This window comes from Hibiscus syriacus, unplaced genomic scaffold (assembly GCF_006381635.1).
Source record: "Hibiscus syriacus cultivar Baekdansim isolate YM2019G1 unplaced genomic scaffold, ASM638163v2 tig00111138_pilon, whole genome shotgun sequence".
Classification (NCBI taxonomy): Eukaryota; Viridiplantae; Streptophyta; class Magnoliopsida; order Malvales; family Malvaceae; genus Hibiscus; species Hibiscus syriacus.
Genome location: NW_024062995.1, coordinates 31,702 through 49,995, shown reverse-complemented (window position 1 = coordinate 49,995; position 18,294 = coordinate 31,702). Strand labels below are relative to the sequence as shown.

Sequence of the window (18,294 nt, the reverse complement as noted above, 5' to 3'; positions counted from 1 at the left end):
GAAATTGCTCATTAAAAGCATGATCTGAAGCAAATATGTGTACGTATATGAAATGAAATAGCTTTATACCTAAATGTTTCAGGTGTCGCTGAGGCAACATCAAACCTTCCGAAGTGTTCCAACGATCCGGCTTGAGTTTGATATGTTGTGTTTGGCAAAAGCCTTAGCTCTAATGATGATATGAAAGGAACCCCATTGCTTGTATTAACAAGACTAGGGCTGTAAATGAGACGAGACAGATCGTGAGCTACTCGAGATCGACTCGATCAAGGCTCGATAAATACTCGGATCGAATGGACTCGAGCTCGAGCTCGAGCTCGACTTGATTTCTTAACGAGCCGAAACAAACTACTCGATATTCGACTCGAAAAGCTCGTGAGCAGCTCGAAAATATGTTATATTATAATTTTAGATTTTTTAAAATTACATTATAAAAAATTTATTAAAAATACATTATTGATAATTATAAAATCTTAAAAATATATTAAAAAATCTATAATACAACTACTCTCAAATTTTAATTTTTTTTAATTAAGCAACCCAAGTCTAATTGTTACATTGTATATTACTAAAAGAAAAATAAAAGTTCATTTAATTAAGCACATGTTAGATTACACCCTAAACCCTAAACTCTAAACCCCAAATCCCAAACCATAAACCCTAAACTCTAAACCCTTAATCCAATTATGTGATAGGGTACTAAAAGAAAAATAAAAGCTCATTTAATTAAGCACAAGTTAGATTACACCCTAAACTCTAAACTCTAAACCCTAAACCCTAAGTCATAAACCATAAACCCTAAACCCTAAGTCATAAACCCTAAACTATAAATCCTAAACCCTAAACCCTAAACACTTAATCCAATTATTACACCCTAAACTCTAAACTCTAAACTCTAAACCTTAAACCCTAAACCCTAAGTCATAAACCCTAAACTATAAATCCTAAACCCTAAACCCTAAACACTTAATCCAATTATATGATAGGGGTTAAGTTATGCACATGAACATATAAATTATACAAAATGAAATTAATGAAATTAACAAGGGTTTATATGTAAATAAACTAATAAATCACACTTGGTCAAATCAATTAATAGGTCTATTATAAAAACAAACGGTGATTAAAACATAAAATAAAAATAAATTAACAACCCGAATCATAAAAACGTAAACCTTGATTAATGACGAAATCAGAAGATTACAAATATAACAAGTCCATTATCCGTCGTTGATGCTCTCTTGAAATTTTCTTCTCCACTTCCTTTAACTTTAAATCTGTCCTTCAAATCTGAAAATTTTCTTTCTGTTTGAATACATGCAGCAGTTGACTCCTTCAAATGCTCAGTTCCTTTAGATGATGAATTTGCTAGAGAAGAATCGGCTCTGATCTTTCTAGTCGGATATACTTTTGGCGGTGGTTTAATAGAAGGCCTGGCATCCTGCAGCAGATCATGTTGCAGTGATCTTAATCATGCGCTTATCATGTACAATACTTCAATGTACTTATCATGCTCAATGTACCTGATTTAGACTACCCTCAAATGCACTTATCATGTTCTTTACATTGCTATGTGCTTTCCCTGATAGTCCTGGGTTCAGAATCGAACTTTTGTTTCTGTTATCGGTATAATATTTAGCATCCTTGGGGATAATTAAGGGGACATACACTTGTCTGGCTTCATTGATTAGTAATCCACTTCGGAGTAGACTTTCTTGTGAACCTTGAGAAGAGGCAGCACGCAATACATCAAGGTCAATCCTTTATACAATTGGCTATGCGGTACAAACGTCGAGTAAGCAAGATCGAACCTGAAACTTCACTATGACCAACAGAAGAATTATTGGGACTTCCATGAACACTTTTGCGAAGCTCTTCATGTTTCTTCTTGAGTGCAGATTCCCTCTGAAAATGAACTAAAAAAATATAACTCAATAGTTATATGGCATGCATTTGATCGTACAGCTCCATGCAGTTCATCATTTAGGATAAAATGTGCACCCATGCCTCCAGTAATGGCGTGAGCGGCATCCATCTTGAAACCTTAGGGACGCCACGATTTGCCGTGTCAAAAAGGGGTGTAACTGAAGTTTATTAATTCAGACTAAGCTTTCTTTGGAGACTTGGTTGTCTTCGATGGAGACTTGGGTTCTTTGGCGGCCATTTCAGTCTTCTTTGGCAGCAAAACTGGGTTGATGTTTGGTAAGAATCCACCGTGAGCAATGGTGACGCCGGCGAGAAGCTTCCCCAATTCTTCATCGTTCCTCATAGCGAGCAGCACATGCCTGGGGATGATCCTGTTCTTCTTGTTATCACGTGCAGCTTTTCCGGCCAATTCCAGAACCTGAAATAAAATCAGAAATACAACAAATTAAGAATCATATGAAAGAAAAAGAACCAATCAGTGTTCAGGGTGGAGAATGTGGTGAAGCAGAATCCCAAATTGAGTGAGAAAGAGGAAGGAGTGGAAGCTGAACTCAATAAATAAGAGGCAACTAGCGTGAAAACAAACTTACGGACGGGGTTTATGGGCCATCATTAAGGCTCATGGCCTAGGCTAGTGGCTTGAATCGAGCTCAATATCGAGCTCAATATCGAGCTTGAATCGAGCTCAATATTGAGCTTGAATCGAGTGTTAGGAAAATAAACCGAGTACAAGTAATTTCCCTATAACCAGATTAGTGAGAATGCGAAATAAAAGCGGAAAAATAATACCTGAAAATTGATAACGGAGTTCAGCCAATTGTGCTTACGTCTCCGGGCTGCTGCAGATCTTTTACTAAGAGAGAAAATTTACAGGTGTTTACAAAACACTCACTACTCACAAGAAAGCTCTCTAGTATAGGAAGAAAGAAATGTTTTGGGATGATTTTGAAGCTAAATGGGTAAAGGTATTTATAGTAGAAACTTAGGGACTAATTTTTGAAAATACCCTAAAGTGCAATGACTAAAGTGAATTTACCCATTCCTATTTTCAACAAACATCTACCAAAATTTTACCAAACTTTGAAAAACATTTTTCAAAGAAACATTTACCAAACTTTGAAAAAACATTTTCCAAAGTTGGTTGCCAAACTTTGAAACTTTGAAACTTTTAACAATCTCTCACTTGAAGACTGATTTTAATATGTCTTCACACCTCGATCAATGCAGCAGCATGTATGGTCTTGTTATTCTAGCATGCCAACTGAAGATGAACACAACTTCAGTTTGTCCGTAGTCACCATCTTTGTCAACATGTCTGCCGGATTTTGAGCTCCACTAATCTTTTCAAGTTTCAAAATCCCATCTTCCAGAAGAGACCGGATAAAATGATATCTCAATTGTATGTGCTTTGTCCTGGAATGAAAAGACGGATTCTTTGCTAGATGGATAGCACTTTGACTGTCGCAATACAAGATATTGTTTTCTTGTTTCTTGCCTAACTCTTCCAAGAAACTTTGGAGCCAAACCATCTCCTTGCTGGCTTCCGTAACAGCGACATATTCTGCTTCAGTTGTGGAGAGAGCAACTATCTTCTGTAGTTGAGAAACCCAACTCACTGCAGTTCCTCCTAGAGTATAGACATACCCTGTAGTGCTCCTTCTGATGTCGACATTTCCGGCTAAGTCAGCATCTACATAGCCTGTCAGTATCATATCTCCACCTTTGAAACAAAGTGCTTTGTTTGTGGTACCCCGAAGATATCTGAGGATCCATTTGACTGCTTCCCAGTGTAGCTTGCCCGGATTATTCATGTACCTGCTAACAGCTCCCACTGCATGAGCAATATCTGGTCTGGTACAAACCATGGCATACATCAGACTTCCAATTGCTGAGGCATACGGCACCTTCACCATGTGTGCACGTTCTTCCTCCGTCTTTGGTGATTGGTCTTTGGAGAGTCTGAAATGAACACCTAAAGGTGTACTTACTGGTTTAGCATCTTGCATGTTGAACCTGGAGAGTACTTTGTTGATGTACTCAGCCTGTGATAACATCAAAGTCCCCGACTTTGTGTCTCTCTTGATCCTCATCCCAAGAATCTGCTTTGCAGCGCCCAGATCCTTCATAGCAAACTGCTTCGACAATTTCTGCTTCAAGTTTATGATCTCTTGCATGTTTGAGCCTGCAACGAGCATGTCATCAACGTACAACAATAAAATAATGAAACTATTATCGAACCTCTTGATGTAGCAACAATGATCTGTTTGGCATCTGGTAAAACCACTGCTACGCATGAAACTATCGAACTTCTTGTACCACTGTCTAGGAGCTTGTTTTAAACCATACAAGCTCTTCTTCAACCTGCATACCAGGTTTTTCTTGCCTGCCTCTATGAAGCCTTCTGGCTGCCTCATATAGATCTCTTCCTCCAAATCACCATGAAGGAAAGTTGTCTTTACATCTAACTGCTCAAGATGTAAATTCTCCGCAGCTACAATTTTCAACACCAGTCTGATTGTAGACAGTTTTACGACTGGAGAGAAAATTTAATTGTATTCAATACCTTCTTTTTGCTGAAAACCTTTGACAACCAATCTTGCTTTGTAGCGTTTTCTCCCATCATGTTCTTCTTTGATCCTGTAAATCCACTTGTTATGGAGCGCTTTCTTGCCTGGTGGTAATTCAGCTAATTCCCACGTCTGATTTGACATAAGCGAGTCCATCTCATCTTTCATGGAAGACTCCCACTTGACTGAATCCTCCACCTGCATTGCTTCATCATAGCACTCTGGTTCACCATTGTCAGTCAGCAACAAATAGTGCAAAGAAGGCGAATACCGTTGGGTTGGTTTAGGAATTTTGGAGGAGCGTCTCAGTTCTGGTGTGTGTGGTTCTTCTTGAACTGCTTCAGGATTGATCTGAACATCATTTCCAGAAATCTCCTCGAACTCAGCAAATTCCTTTGTTTCAGCTTCGGTATTACTTGATTCTGCGGTTGACCTATCTTTGTACATCACATTTTCATTGAAAATGACGTCTCGGCTTCTGATGATCTTTCGATTTTCGTAGTCCCAAAACCGGTAACCGAACTCATCACCACCGTAACCAACAAAGACGCATTTGTTGGACTTGGCATCAAGTTTACTTCTTTCAGCAGAGTTTATGTGTACATAAGAAATACAACCAAACACTCTTAAGTGTGAAAGGTTTATTTCTTTCTTGCTCCAAGCTTCCTCTGGTATTCCGCCATCCAAAGGAACTGAGGGCCCACGGTTGATCAGGTAAGCTGCAGTGTTGATAGCTTCAGCCCATAGAAATTTGGGCAATCCGGCATGTATCCTCATGCTTCTGGCACGTTCATTCAGAGTTCTGTTCATGCGCTCTGCTACGCCATTCTGCTGCGATTTTATGGGAACTGTTGTCTCCATCTTGATCCCATTGTTTGCGCAGAAATCTCTGAAACTATTATCTCTGTACTCTCCTCTATTGTCAGACCTCAACCGCTTGACTTTCAAACCAGTCTCATTTTCCACCATGGCCTTCCATTTTTTGAAGGTATCAAAAACTTCTGATTTCTTCTTCAGAAAATAAACTCACACCTTCCTTGTTTAATCATCGATGAAGGTGACATAATATAGTGAGCCTGCAAGAGATGGAACAGGGGATGGTCCCCATACATCAGTATGAACAAATTCTAACCTTTCTGCCTTGGGAGTCTTGCCAATCTTTGTAAAACTGACTTTCTTTTGTTTTCCAAAGATGCAATCCTCGCATAGTCCGACATCTACATTCTTTAGATCCGGCAACTTCCCTCTTGACAGAAGTATCTTCATTCCTTTCTCGCTCATATGGCCGAGCCTTTGGTGCCATAGGTTTGATTTTCCAACAGCATCTGCTACTGCAATGATATTCTCTAAATTTGAGGTTACATAGAGAGTACCGGTCTTCTTACCACGAGCAATGACGAGTGCTCATTTGGTAATCTTCCATTCACAGCCTGAAAAAGTTGTACTATATCCTTCTCCATCAAGCTGTCCAACAGAAATCAGATTTCTTTTGTGGCCAGGAATATGTCTCACTCCTGTCAGCTTCCAGGTGGTCTGGTTTGGCAGCTTTAGTCGGATGTCTCCTTTTCCGACGATCTTCAAGGTTTCATCATCAGCTAGATGAACCTTCCCAAAATCACCACTGACATAGTTCTCCATGATTTCTCGGCATGGGGTGGAGTGGAAAGATGCCCCTGAATCCAAGATCCATGATTCAATCGGACTGTTGACACTTAAAATCATGGCATCACCTGTCTCCTCCGTCATGTTGGCAGATTCCTGTGCGCCGGTATTTTTCTTCGATGCTCGGCAATCTCTTTTGAAGTGACCCTTCTTGCCGTAATTATAACAGGTAAAATCTTTATTTCCTGTTCTTGATTTTCCCCTTCTGGATTTTGATCTGCCACGATTTGAATTTTTTTTCTGAAGTTCTCCCTCTAGACTCCGTGTGCAAGGCTGAGGAGGTTGATGCTTCACTCGATTCTCTTCGTCGAATTTCTTCACTCAATACCAGATCCCAAACATCGTCGAATTTTAATTTGCTATTTCCCGACGCACTGCTGACTGCTGTAACAGTAGCATTCCAACTGTCTGGTAGAGATGATAAGAGAATTAAAGCTCGAACTTCATCATCAAACTCAATTTCCACTGAACTCAACTGGGTTGTGATTGTGTTGAGTTCATTTAGGTGTTGTGCCACCGATGCCCCTTCCGCCATCCGCAAATTAAATAATCGCCTCATCAAATGAACTTTGTTTGAGGCCGATGGCTTCTCGTACATACTGGAGAGAGCCGCCATAAGACCCGCCGTGGTCTTTTCCTTTGCTATGTTAAAAGCAACATTGCGGGATAACGTCAGTCGGATAACTCCGAGGGCTTGTCTGTCGAGAAGAGCCCAATCTTCATCCTTCATGCCCTCTGGTTGCTTTCCTGAGAAAGGTTGATATAGATTTTTCTGGTACAAAAAATCTTCAATCTGCATCTTCCAAAAGCCAAAGTCCGCACCATCGAACTTTTCAATTTTCACCTTCTCTTCAATCTGGCTTCGTTTGGATCGTTTCTGACAATTCTTGCGAATCACCGTGTATTAGAACACCACCGTCGATAAACTCGTATCGCCGACCGAATTTCACTATTCACGAAATTCACTATTCACGTGAATAGTAATGAATAGTAACCTCGCAGAAATTTGACAAAATTCACAACCAAAAGCTCTGATTACCAGTTGTTAGGAAAATAAACCGAGTACAAGTAATTTCCCTATAATCAGATTAGTGAGAATGCGAAATAAAAGCGGAAAAATAATACCCGAAAATTGATAACGGAGTTCAGCCAATTGTGCTTACGTCTCCGGGCTGCTGCAGATCTTTTACTAAGAGAGAAAATTTACAGGTGTTTACAAAACACTCACTACTCACAAGAAAACTCTCTAGTATAGGAAGAAAGAAATGTTTTGGGATGATTTTGAAGCTAAATGGGTAAGGGTATTTATAGTAGAAACTTAGGGACTAATCTTTGAAAATACCCTAAAGTGCAATGACTAAAGTGAATTTACCCATTCCTATTTTCAACAAACATCTACCAAAATTTTACCAAACTTTGAAAAACATTTTTCAAAAAAACATTTACCAAACTTTGAAAAAACATTTTCCAAAGTTGGTTGCCAAACTTTGAAACTTTGAAACTTTTAACATCGAGTTCTTAATATTTTTTTTGAGTTTGAGTTTTTTTCGAGTTCGAGTCGAGTTTCAATATTATATTTCGAGTTCGAGTCGAGTTTGAAAATTTTAGGCTCGTGAGTTTTCGAGTCGAGTCGAACTTATTATAAATGGTTTCGAGTTCAAGTCGAGTTCAGCGATATTTGAGCTCGACTTGGCTCGTTTACACCCCTAAACAAGACAAACATGCAAATGATTTGAAGGAATGGATAATGTCCATTGTTGAATCAGTTGATACATTTGTAAGAACCACGGTTCCCCAGAAATTAGGTCCCAGGTGAAGATCAATCTGGGAATTTCATTTTTCCCATCATAGTTTCCGTAAACAAAAAGTGCTCTGATTAAGTATTTATCACCCGTTTTCAGGCTTATATTATAACAGTTCCGGATCCCTTCAGGAAAGCTTCTCAAATGCCAAGCCTGCTGCTGCACAGTTGCTTGGAATTCAAGTAATATCCTCTCGCTCACACCGGTTTCGAAGTAAGCCGCATCTGATATGTAGTTTACGCCGGTTACGATTTGAGTATAGGACGATTTGGTACAACAAAATTTATTATTCTTTGCCAAAGTTTCTAAACAAGTCATTCTAATATATATATATAGTGTAGTCGACAAAAATTCTATACATGATTTATTTTTTAAAATCTTACTTTAGAAAGATTGTCCGATAAATCACCTCACTTTAATCCTTTTTCTATCATTTAACTTCTAAAATATATTTTTTGGTCACCTAATTCGGTGCAATGACAAAACGTTACATTCAGCAAAAATAACATTTTCCAGCGAAGTAATAACATTTTTGTTCATAAGATAAATGGGTTGTGGCGGTTATAGATGGTTCACTCCTAATTTAGATGGAAAGTTGCAACCGGGAAAAACGATTGTTGATCGATGCTAAGGTTCTCCTTCTTTATAAAGAGATAGAAGAGAGATGAGTGTGAGTGTGAGTGTGAGTGTGAGTGTGAGTGAGAGTGAAGTGGTGTCATTCTTTCTCTCGATCTCGATCAAGAAATTTTATAATAGATTTTGGATCTAGTAATAGACGCAGCGTCGTCATGACTACTCGTAGTCTAAAAGATTAGGTGGATATAATTAGTTGGTGGTGTATTTAGCTCTAGTAAATTATGTGAATTTATCAAAGTCATGTTAATAGATCGTGTTTTTTTTAATAAATATTAGATATTCGAGATTTTTCTTTCGAATACATTCTATTCGTGTCTTCTGAAGATCTCGAGATGTGAGAAGGGCCAAATATATTTTTAGATTCTTCTGAGATACCACGTTTTGATATCATCTAGCCAGCGGTTTAGTTTAGCCATGACGACCTTTCTATCCTCTGTCCGATGGTGCACGAGAGCCATGCACTCACCATTCATCAATGCATCAATCAGATTAATCTATGACAAAATAAAAGAAGCAAAACCAACCATTGATAGACGCATAAAGAGAATGAGAAATAAACAAAAGAAATCATTAAGTGAAAATTTAAAAATATTTTATGTATACAAAAGAAAAAGTTTGGATCAAAACAGTATCAAACTTTCAGGTGAAAATTTTGTTTACGAAACAAAATACAAAATGAGGTGAGGAGAGTGAAGCGGTATGGTAGCCTTGGAATTTGAGGTGATGATCTTGAACTTGACTTTTCCGATCCAGACTGGAGACGGAGCTATGGTCAAAGTGATGACGGCCGTCGGAGTTGGGAGGAGGATGATAGTATAAGCCTGTAGTTTGTGGACAGTGGGAATGGAACCTGGCAGCTATTCTCACACCTGCATCTAACAACTCCGAGTATTTTCCCATTCAAATATTTGTTTAGCCTTTAGTATCTTTCTCTTGCTCCAGACAGAGGATGAGAATTGAGAAAAATGATGAAGGGAGAGTATCGATTTTATAATCCATTTCCCAGTTTCTTTCCGGCCATTCTGACCTTTTCATTTTGTTATTTGTTTCCTATTTGTGACCCTTGTTTTGCCTTTTGGGGGGTTTTGGCCGTTCATCTCCAAATTTCAACGATTTCCAGCCAAATAGATTGTTACAAAGAAGATTTCGCTGAATAAACTTATAATTAGTTTTTTATTATAAGGGTACACTCATCAAATACCATCGAAATTTAGGTGTAAATTTTTATTTTTTTAATTATAACATTAAACTTTGATATTAGTTCCAATTATACCACTGAACCGTTAAATCATTAATAGCACGATAACGTGACTGACGAATGCTAGCTGCTGACGTAGATACCTCACCAAAACAACGTCGTTTTAATACGATTGTTAACGATTTAACGGTTCACTGGTATAATTGAAACGAAAATCAAAGTTCAGTGATATAATTAAAAAAAATTAAAATTTCAATGGTATAAATGATACAACACTTAAAATTATAATAATACCACAATCACCACTATTTTTTATTTTGTAAAGAGGTATTATAATCGCTACTTGTTTTTCTTAGCTCAGGGCCTCAGGCTCAACTTGTCATAAATTCAAACTTAATCCAGATATACATAGAGGCTCAAATTTCAAACTCAACTTCAATCACGTGACAAGTTCTTCGAAAATTCAACACATTCGAACAATCACAAGATAATTTCGATGATCCAATATTAGGTTTTTGTAATTTGTGTACCTAGAGAGGTACATTTCAACTTTTAGGGTGAATTAGATGATCATGGACGCCAATTCCTTTTATATTGTTGTCGTTTTAAATTTATAGGTAGGAATGCTTATCAACGATTATATGAACTAGACCACTCTAGGTTCAGAGTTCAAGCCAAATCCCCCATATAAATTCATGGAACCGAAATGGACTCCTGTTAATTCTATTGTAATAGATGTATAAATATTGTCAATAATCTGTAAAAATATATTTTGCAAAACAAGAAACAATCATAGTGAGAGAACGTGCATGGATCTGATGAAAATATTGAGTTAAAAATTTATCATTTTCATTTCCGATTATAATAAAGAAGAAATATAATGAAAAAAATCTTAACATTGTGATCATAATTTGTTCACAATCTCGGTCTCTTCATGAAAATGAATTAAAAATGAAGTCAGTGAAGTCAAGCGACATAGAAGTTTTGGCAACTCTTGGGTTTGGAAGAGGGTCCTGAACCTGACCCGTCTGGCTCAGATCAGTGGTCACATCGGTGGAGCCGCGGTCGAAGAGGTGGCGGTCATCAGAGTGAGGAGGAGGATGGTAGTACAAGCGTGCAGTTTGTGGGCAATGGGAATGGAACCTTGCAGCTATCCTTATCCATGCATTCAATAACAAGGTATATTTTCCCATTCAAAGGAGAGACATTATGGTGTTGGATTGCTCGGAGGAGGGAGTGAGAAGCTTGTGTTTGATGAGAAAAAGATTAGGGGGGAGATTTTTGCTTTTATAGTCCCTTTCATGTCATTATGACTTTTTGTATTTCGTTTCCTATTTATGATCCTTCTTTGACCTTTTGCATAATACTTTAATTGCAGTTTGTTGAAACAACAAAGCATAATGATCTATTCCATTGTTTAATTTGGTTAATTTCCATAAGTAGCATTGAAATCATCATCATCTTGTTGTTGTTGTTATTGTTATCTCTGCTAGTGTTGCAATCAAATGGCCATTTTGAAATCAGGGAACTGCAGTTCTTCGAGCGATGATGGCGCAGAATTAGTACTAGGGAGCAAAATCTCATGGGGGTTCGATTAACACAACTTTGTCGTTGCAATAACCATTGATATCGTTCATCATTGTCTGGTCGAATAAAGGGTATGTGATTGTGATGCTCTTTTCTTCGTCCTTTGCTTCAGTTGTCGTGGTATTTAAGGATGTTTCAGGCAGCTCCTTGAAATGAAATCCATCTACCACTTTCCTTTTCCTCTCCAATCTTTTTGGTGGACTATTTCTTTATTTTCTTTCAATACCTTTTCATTTAGTAGGAGAGAGGTAGTAATAATTATATTGACGAGATATTAATAATTACACGCTTTATCATATCACCTTATACACAATTATGAGTAAATTTAATTATTAATAGTTTATATTATATTACTCGTATTTATAATATATATATATATATATATATATATATATATATATATATATATATATATATAAATTAAATAGTGCATGTACAATATAATTTTGATTACTCACACGTTATTTAGAGCTAACCCGAACCTGAACTCTGGAGGACTATTTGAAGAGTCAAATAATTATTTAGTTGGAATATGGTGTTTTAAGGGTGCAACTTAGGTGAGGTATTATCAATGGCACCTATTCTTCTGCCAATGGATAAGTTGTGTTGGAACGCCAAGAATTTGTGCTAAAGGAACATTTGAAAATCAACTTAACTTGCCATGCTGCAACTTGAAGCTTGGCCCTACACTCCCAGCTATCATTGAATTGACTTTAATTTAGTTTCTTAAAATTTATATATGTCATAATTAAATTTGAAAAAAAAATATTCTTTTAGTTTCAAACATATTGTTTTGAATTTAAAAATGGGCACGAACCATGTGATTGATAAAGGAATTGTTGTTATTCCTTGAGTATCCGGGTTCGAACATCATAGATGCAGCTTTTAATGTCAAAAGGTTAAGAGTTTACACTTATCTCATATTAATACAAAAAATGTAAAAATTATTTATTTAGTTGCCCAACTTTTTCTATGTTTCAGTTTTGGTCGCTCAACTTTTAGACTTTTCAATTTTATCATTAATTTTTTGGAGTTCTCTCTTTTATGTCTCAACCATTAAGTATTTATGGTCGTTTAAATTTTTGATAAATTTATGGGGGGGGAAACTCTGAAAGTTTCCTCTCAGACTTAGATTTTGGACTCTCTTTAATTCAATGACATTGGATTATTTTCTTCCAAATTCGAATGGTAGAGAATTGATAATGAGGAGATCATAAATATATTTTGATTCTAAGTTGATTAGAGGATGGAAATCACATAAATGGGGAGAAAGGAGAATGTGTCAGATTTAGTTAAATCGCAATGATGGTCATCGTCGATCGAGCAATGTTGGAGAAGGATATCTGTCATGGGAGAGAGAAGATTAAAAGTTCAGGTATATTTCAGAAACAAATACCCAAAACACAACTTTTTGGTGTTGGTGTTTGGAACTTAACGGTCAAGTGACCAAAAAGACCGGAATTTGAAAGTTTATACTTTATAGATAAAATTGAAAATTATAAAAGTTGGGTGATTAAAATAGAAACATGCTGGAATTTATTTGACTAAATATGTAGTTTATCCTTTAAAAATCTGACTCAAAACCCACCATCTTGATGAATACAAGTAATTAAGTTCTTGTGAATAAGTCTAACCCTCAGCGGCACACAAGGAAAATATAGCTGCCCACATGACACCGCTTCACTAGCTACAATTACAATTACAACCGCTAAAGCAAAGTCAATTATCCCAACTCCAACCCCCCAAATAGTCTTATGCGCACACGCAGATCGGTTATTTTGAGTCCGTTTCAATGACAAAACAAAACCCATATGCTTTCTTTCTCAATACACAATCTAAATTCAGCATGCAATCTCCAAACCACAAACCCACATTTATTTATCACCCTTGCATAACAAGGTCGAACAGCTTTAATCACATGTATAAGAATATTCACTACCACCATCATCATTAGTTGGATGATTCTAGGGATTGCATGAAGTATACGCCAGAGCTCTGAGTCTGAGTTGAATAACCCACATATATTACAAAAGCAGCTGATAAAAAGGAAGCATAAACATGTGCTGAGCAATTAAGATTGGGGTTGATTTTCAAGAGCTCGCTTTGGGTTTGAGTCAAACAACAGGACCACTGCCTCTGCCTGCAGACTCAGATTCTTTAGAGAATGTCTGCTGCTTCGGTTAGCTAAACAAAGCAAGCATTAAACAAGACTAAAGTGATCTTAATCATAGGTGCTATAATTGCCAAGCCTTTTGCATATTGAAAAGGTTGTCAAAAACTAAGCCGCCCCTCTCTTTTTTGTGCAGGTGCATGTCACGGACTATTATTCTCTTCTCAAAAGATACGGATGATAACTGATAAGAAGTAAAGTGTCATTGTTTATAAATATCAGAACCTCTATGATATAAGAATAATGTTTTTCACCTTTATGGTATGTAACACAAGAACATGCTCATATAGACAGGAAGATAAAAGGAGCTATCTTATATATATATACATATTAGAAGAGAATATTTTCTGTTAAGGGTTGATCATAATGGAAAATATATAAGGAAAAAGGATAACTCATTAAAATATAATAATTTCATAAATTGAGTTGAAAGGTGTAATGTGGGGGTTTGAGAAAAGATGAGGCTTTTTGGTCAGCTTGGTGGGTGTGTAAGAGCATCATAAGCTTTTTTTTCTGAATTATTTAATTTTGTGATATTAAAATCCCCCTCTCCAAAAGAGGTAAGATGACGGTCAATTTAATCAGCATGCATGTGTGTTTATAGTAAAGGAATGATAAATTGTTATATGGGTAAATTATGCAGATAATCCATTGCTTGTAGGTAACTTTTTAGTTAGGTCACTCGAGTATAAAATAATATAAATCGATCACTCGAGTTATTGAATATTATAAAATGATTATCAACGTTGATTTTTAAACAAAAAAATTGACGTCACATTAATAAATAAATTTAATCGCCGTGTCATTTCCATTCTTATATCCATATTCAAACATGGTTATTTCTAAAAAAATAGAAAAAGAAGAAATTGAACTAGGAAATCAAATAAAAGCCGAAATTAGGAAACAATACATGAAAATGAAGATTCTTTAACCTAATTCGAGTACAATATGAAGTTGTGCTCATAAGCCTGCACGTCCAAGGACAAATATTCAAACGGCCGAGGTGGGGATCAGATTGTTTTGGACCTCCAATTCTTTAGCAATAACCATTTAACATATGACATTGTGCTCTATCTTGACCTATTATTTTACTGCGAAAAATAATTTTTTAATGGCTTTTATACTAGTATATTGTAATATTTATATAAATTTATTGTTAAATTTAAATAAAGAACAAACCTTGTCTCCGGTGCACTTTCAGGTCTTAATTAATCAAGCCTTGTATCGGGAAAGAGCTTATATAGTGTAGAAATCTGAGTTAAATATTCTGCTAATTCCACCTTCTGACGTTTATTCTTTCACTTGCAAAATACAAACCAGAAACTGGTACCTTTAATTAGTAATTTAACCCAGCTCCAAGCCCCCTGCTGCGTACACCTAGAGTTCCAATGTGAAATTGCTCTCTGGCGCGCGTGCATTGACATTTGACGTATTAAAATGAACCAAATTATATACTATATAGTTTTTATTTCATTCAGAAATGCTACCTTCTCTGATATCTGATGCAATCGTCTGCAGAAATATGCTCTTACACGCCCACCCAAGCCGACCAAAAAGCCTTATCTTTTTCAAACATGAAATTATATTATATTTCGCCACCCCTTTTTACATTTTTCAAGTTCTATCTATATAAGCGTGCATGCGTTCAACTTATACTTTGTGAGTACTTCTCTCTACAACAGCTCAAGGTAGATGAATTATTTGTGTTTTCCTTGTTTCTTGATTGCTTTCATTTCTATGTTTATCTTTTGTTGGATGATTTTTTGCTGAAATTTCATCGAATTTTGTTATGTTCCATACAAGACAAACTCCAGTTGCCCAGTACTGACTTTAGCTGTTGCTTTTTTTTTTGGTTGATAATGATCATATTCGTCACTCTTTGGTTTCTTTTGGCCGGATAATAACAAGATTTTTGTTGTTCTTTGGCTCAGATATAGTTTCTTCCATGGATGGATTGGGATGGGTCGACTTTTCAGAAATTGAAGCAAAATCATTGCCTTCGTGGAACAATCAGCGAAACGATATGGAGGATGGTTGTTTCTCAATTCCCAACTCTTCAAATTCTTCCATGTATGGTGCCAAAATCGATGATCTGCCAGAGGATATCTTCTGGGAAGATGCTTTAACACAAGGGCTTTGCTTTTCTCCTTTGATGAATAGAGCTTATGGTAATCAGGTTCACTCACAAGTCATCATTGGTGGTGGTAGAACAGCAGGCTCTCTCGAGTCCTTTGATTGTTTGATGTCTGGTACTAATAGCAACACTGATACATCAGTTGAAGATGATGGGATTTCCATGATTTTCTCTGGTTGTAAAAGTCTATGGAACTTCGCTGCTAGCAGTGCAGTTTCATCAGGAGAGTCTGAAAACAGTGGCTCAAATACGGGAAGCAAAGATTTCAATTGTCTGGTAAACGAGCTCGACGAAATAGTGTCCCAAAATGCTTCAGACCCATCACAAACAAAGTCTAGTAATTCTTCAAAGAGAAAGAATGATCAAAGTGAGTTAAATTTCGGTTTCTTCAATCTCCTTCATACTGACTCTTCTGCAACAGAAGGTGGTTTTAGGCTCATCCCGGATAACCCACCGAAAGCAAAGAAAATCAGATCGGAAAAGCATCCGAGCTCATCGAATATCAACTTTCAGCAGCCTGCAAGTTCATCAGTATCTTCTTCCATTGAAGAGCCTGATCCAGAGGCCATTGCACAGATGAAAGAGATGATTTATCGAGCTGCAGCATTCAGGCCGATGAACTTAGGGTTGGAAGTGGTGGAGAAATCGAAGAGGAAGAACGTCAGGATATCGACGGATCCACAAACCGTCGCAGCAAGGCAAAGGAGGGAGAGGATAAGTGAGAGAATTAGGGTTTTGCAGAAGCTGGTTCCTGGTGGAACCAAGATGGATACTGCTTCAATGCTTGATGAGGCTGCAAATTATCTAAAGTTCCTTAGGTCCCAAGTCAAGGCACTAGAAAACTTAGGCAACAAGCTTGACCAAATGCATTGTCCCCCTACTGACCTTGATTTCTCTTATTTACCACTCCAAAACCCTAATCATATCAACCATCCACAGGGTTGAAAAAAACAAACTATTGTATCATCACTTCATAACCCTCCATTAATGGTTAACATGTCCCAGTCTCAGAACAAGTACTAGTATATTGGAAAAAAAACTAATCCAAATCCCTTGGTTATCATCATTTTCATCATTACGTAGTATCAAAAGAATCTTTATAATGATAGATTTTCTGATTATCACCATCATTGTATCTATCACCCAAAAGCAGAAAGGGGCTTAGTTCTTGATAACCTTTTCTCATAAGAAAAAGGGTCTGGAATTATAGCACTTATGATTAAGACCAAGGGCAAAGAAAAGTGATTCTGATCATCACTTTACTACTCTGTTTAATACAATTTGTTTAATGTATTTCTATGTACTTTCAAAAGCTATTTTTTTCCTTTTGGTTTTTCTTAATGTGTTCTTTGTTTAGCTAACCAAAGCAAAACAATAACATTCTCTGTCCGGTCTCCTGATTCAACCCAAAGCGTGCTCTTGAAATCCACCCTGGAATCTAATTGCTCAGCACATGTTTATACTTCTTTTTTGGCAGGTCCATTTGTAATATATGGTTATTCAACTCCCAATTCTGTTTTATTGCTTTATCTAATCCCTAGAATCATCCAACTAATAATGTCTCCATTATGATGATGATGATGTGGGTTTTTGATAATATTTTAAATGCGTCAGTTTTTTCTTGTAAAGGTGAAGACCAAGGTGGGTTTTGATTGGATCAAGCTTTTGTGGTTTGGAAGTATATGCTAAATTTAGACAATTCTGTTGAAAAATTGGCCCATATCTCAGGCTGGGGTTACAAAATAACCAATTTGCATGTGCACAAGCTTATTTGGAGTTGCAAGTTGAGAGAATTGACTTTGTGTTGAGCCGTTGTGATTTTAGCCGTTGCACTGGTGTCATATGGACAACTAGCTTTGCCTTTGCGTGCTGCTGAGAGCTGACTGGTGACTATTAGCTCAACCAAGGGGCATGTCTACTCGGCTACTCTGCTCCATTGTGATAGGCTATCCAAATTGTAAAATCAAACCACAAAAACCCAAAAGAATTGCAAGACAAAATTGTATTAGTAGAAGTGTTGATGGGACAAGAGATTAAGTTGTAGTTCACCCTTTCTAACTTGAGTGAATAGATACAATCGATAATAACTCAATTGTTAATCGATAATATTAACAAGGAAATATATAAAGGAAAACTGTCAGGAGAATACTTCAAGTAGAAGTAACCCCAGAAAAAAAAAAATCATTTCCTCCTACCTATCATTGATGTTATATATTGATTCCTTTTTGCTTGTTTGTGTGAAGTTTAAGGTTATTATTGGTATGTATAAACTTTGTCAATGGTTATATAAATACAATCATCGACTATCATCTTGACAAATCTCTCAAGTTTATATACCAATGAATCTCATATTCTTGATCTCCAACGAGTTTATTTGGAGGTAATCTTAATAGGATAGCGGAGATATTATATTTTCGGAAATATAATTTACAATAGTATAACAAGAAGTGATGTAATTAATCAGAATTCTTGTCATAAAATAAAGAATTACAGGTACCCACAAGTGAAAGCTAGTATCAACAAAGCTCCAATAGGCACACACATTCAATATGGGGAGTGTGAGGGAACATATTGAAGACATTAATTTTTCACTTTCATTAAAATTAAAATTA

At 36.6% G+C, this 18,294-nt stretch overlaps 2 protein-coding genes and 1 long non-coding RNA gene across 3 annotated transcripts; 1 reads left to right on the top strand and 2 right to left on the bottom strand.

The window, feature by feature from the left end:
• Positions 1 to 1,260: 1,260 nt before the first annotated feature.
• Positions 1,261 to 1,996, bottom strand: LOC120154652. The gene is made up of 3 exons (XR_005518897.1): positions 1,812 to 1,996; positions 1,524 to 1,723; positions 1,261 to 1,441 (listed from the first exon to the last, which is right to left on the bottom strand). It is a non-coding gene; the product is annotated as an uncharacterized LOC120154652 (long non-coding RNA).
• A 108-nt stretch (positions 1,997 to 2,104) lies between these two features.
• Positions 2,105 to 10,984, bottom strand: LOC120154639 (histone H2A-like). Its single transcript, XM_039166316.1, has 2 exons — positions 10,811 to 10,984; positions 2,105 to 2,344 (listed from the first exon to the last, which is right to left on the bottom strand). The coding sequence occupies exons 1-2, from the start codon at positions 10,982 to 10,984 to the stop codon at positions 2,105 to 2,107; spliced, it is 414 nt and encodes a 137-aa protein (XP_039022247.1).
• Positions 10,985 to 15,493: 4,509 nt separating this feature from the next.
• LOC120154638 (transcription factor bHLH87-like) lies at positions 15,494 to 16,627 on the top strand. Its single transcript, XM_039166315.1, has one exon. The coding sequence runs from the start codon at positions 15,494 to 15,496 to the stop codon at positions 16,625 to 16,627; it is 1,134 nt and encodes a 377-aa protein (XP_039022246.1).
• Positions 16,628 to 18,294: the final 1,667 nt, after the last annotated feature.

What these genes read in the sequence shown, in the direction of transcription:
- LOC120154639 (XM_039166316.1), bottom strand. Translation starts at nt 10,984, where the DNA reads ATGGGAAAATATACCTTGTTATTGAATGCATGGATAAGGATAGCTGCA. An exon ending in ATCTGAGCCAGACGGGTCAG is followed by an intron (nt 2,345 to 10,810) that starts GTTCAGGACCCT and finishes ATTTTATTTCAG; the next exon opens with GTTCTGGAATTGGCCGGAAA.
- LOC120154638 (XM_039166315.1), top strand. Translation starts at nt 15,494, where the DNA reads ATGGATGGATTGGGATGGGTCGACTTTTCAGAAATTGAAGCAAAATCA.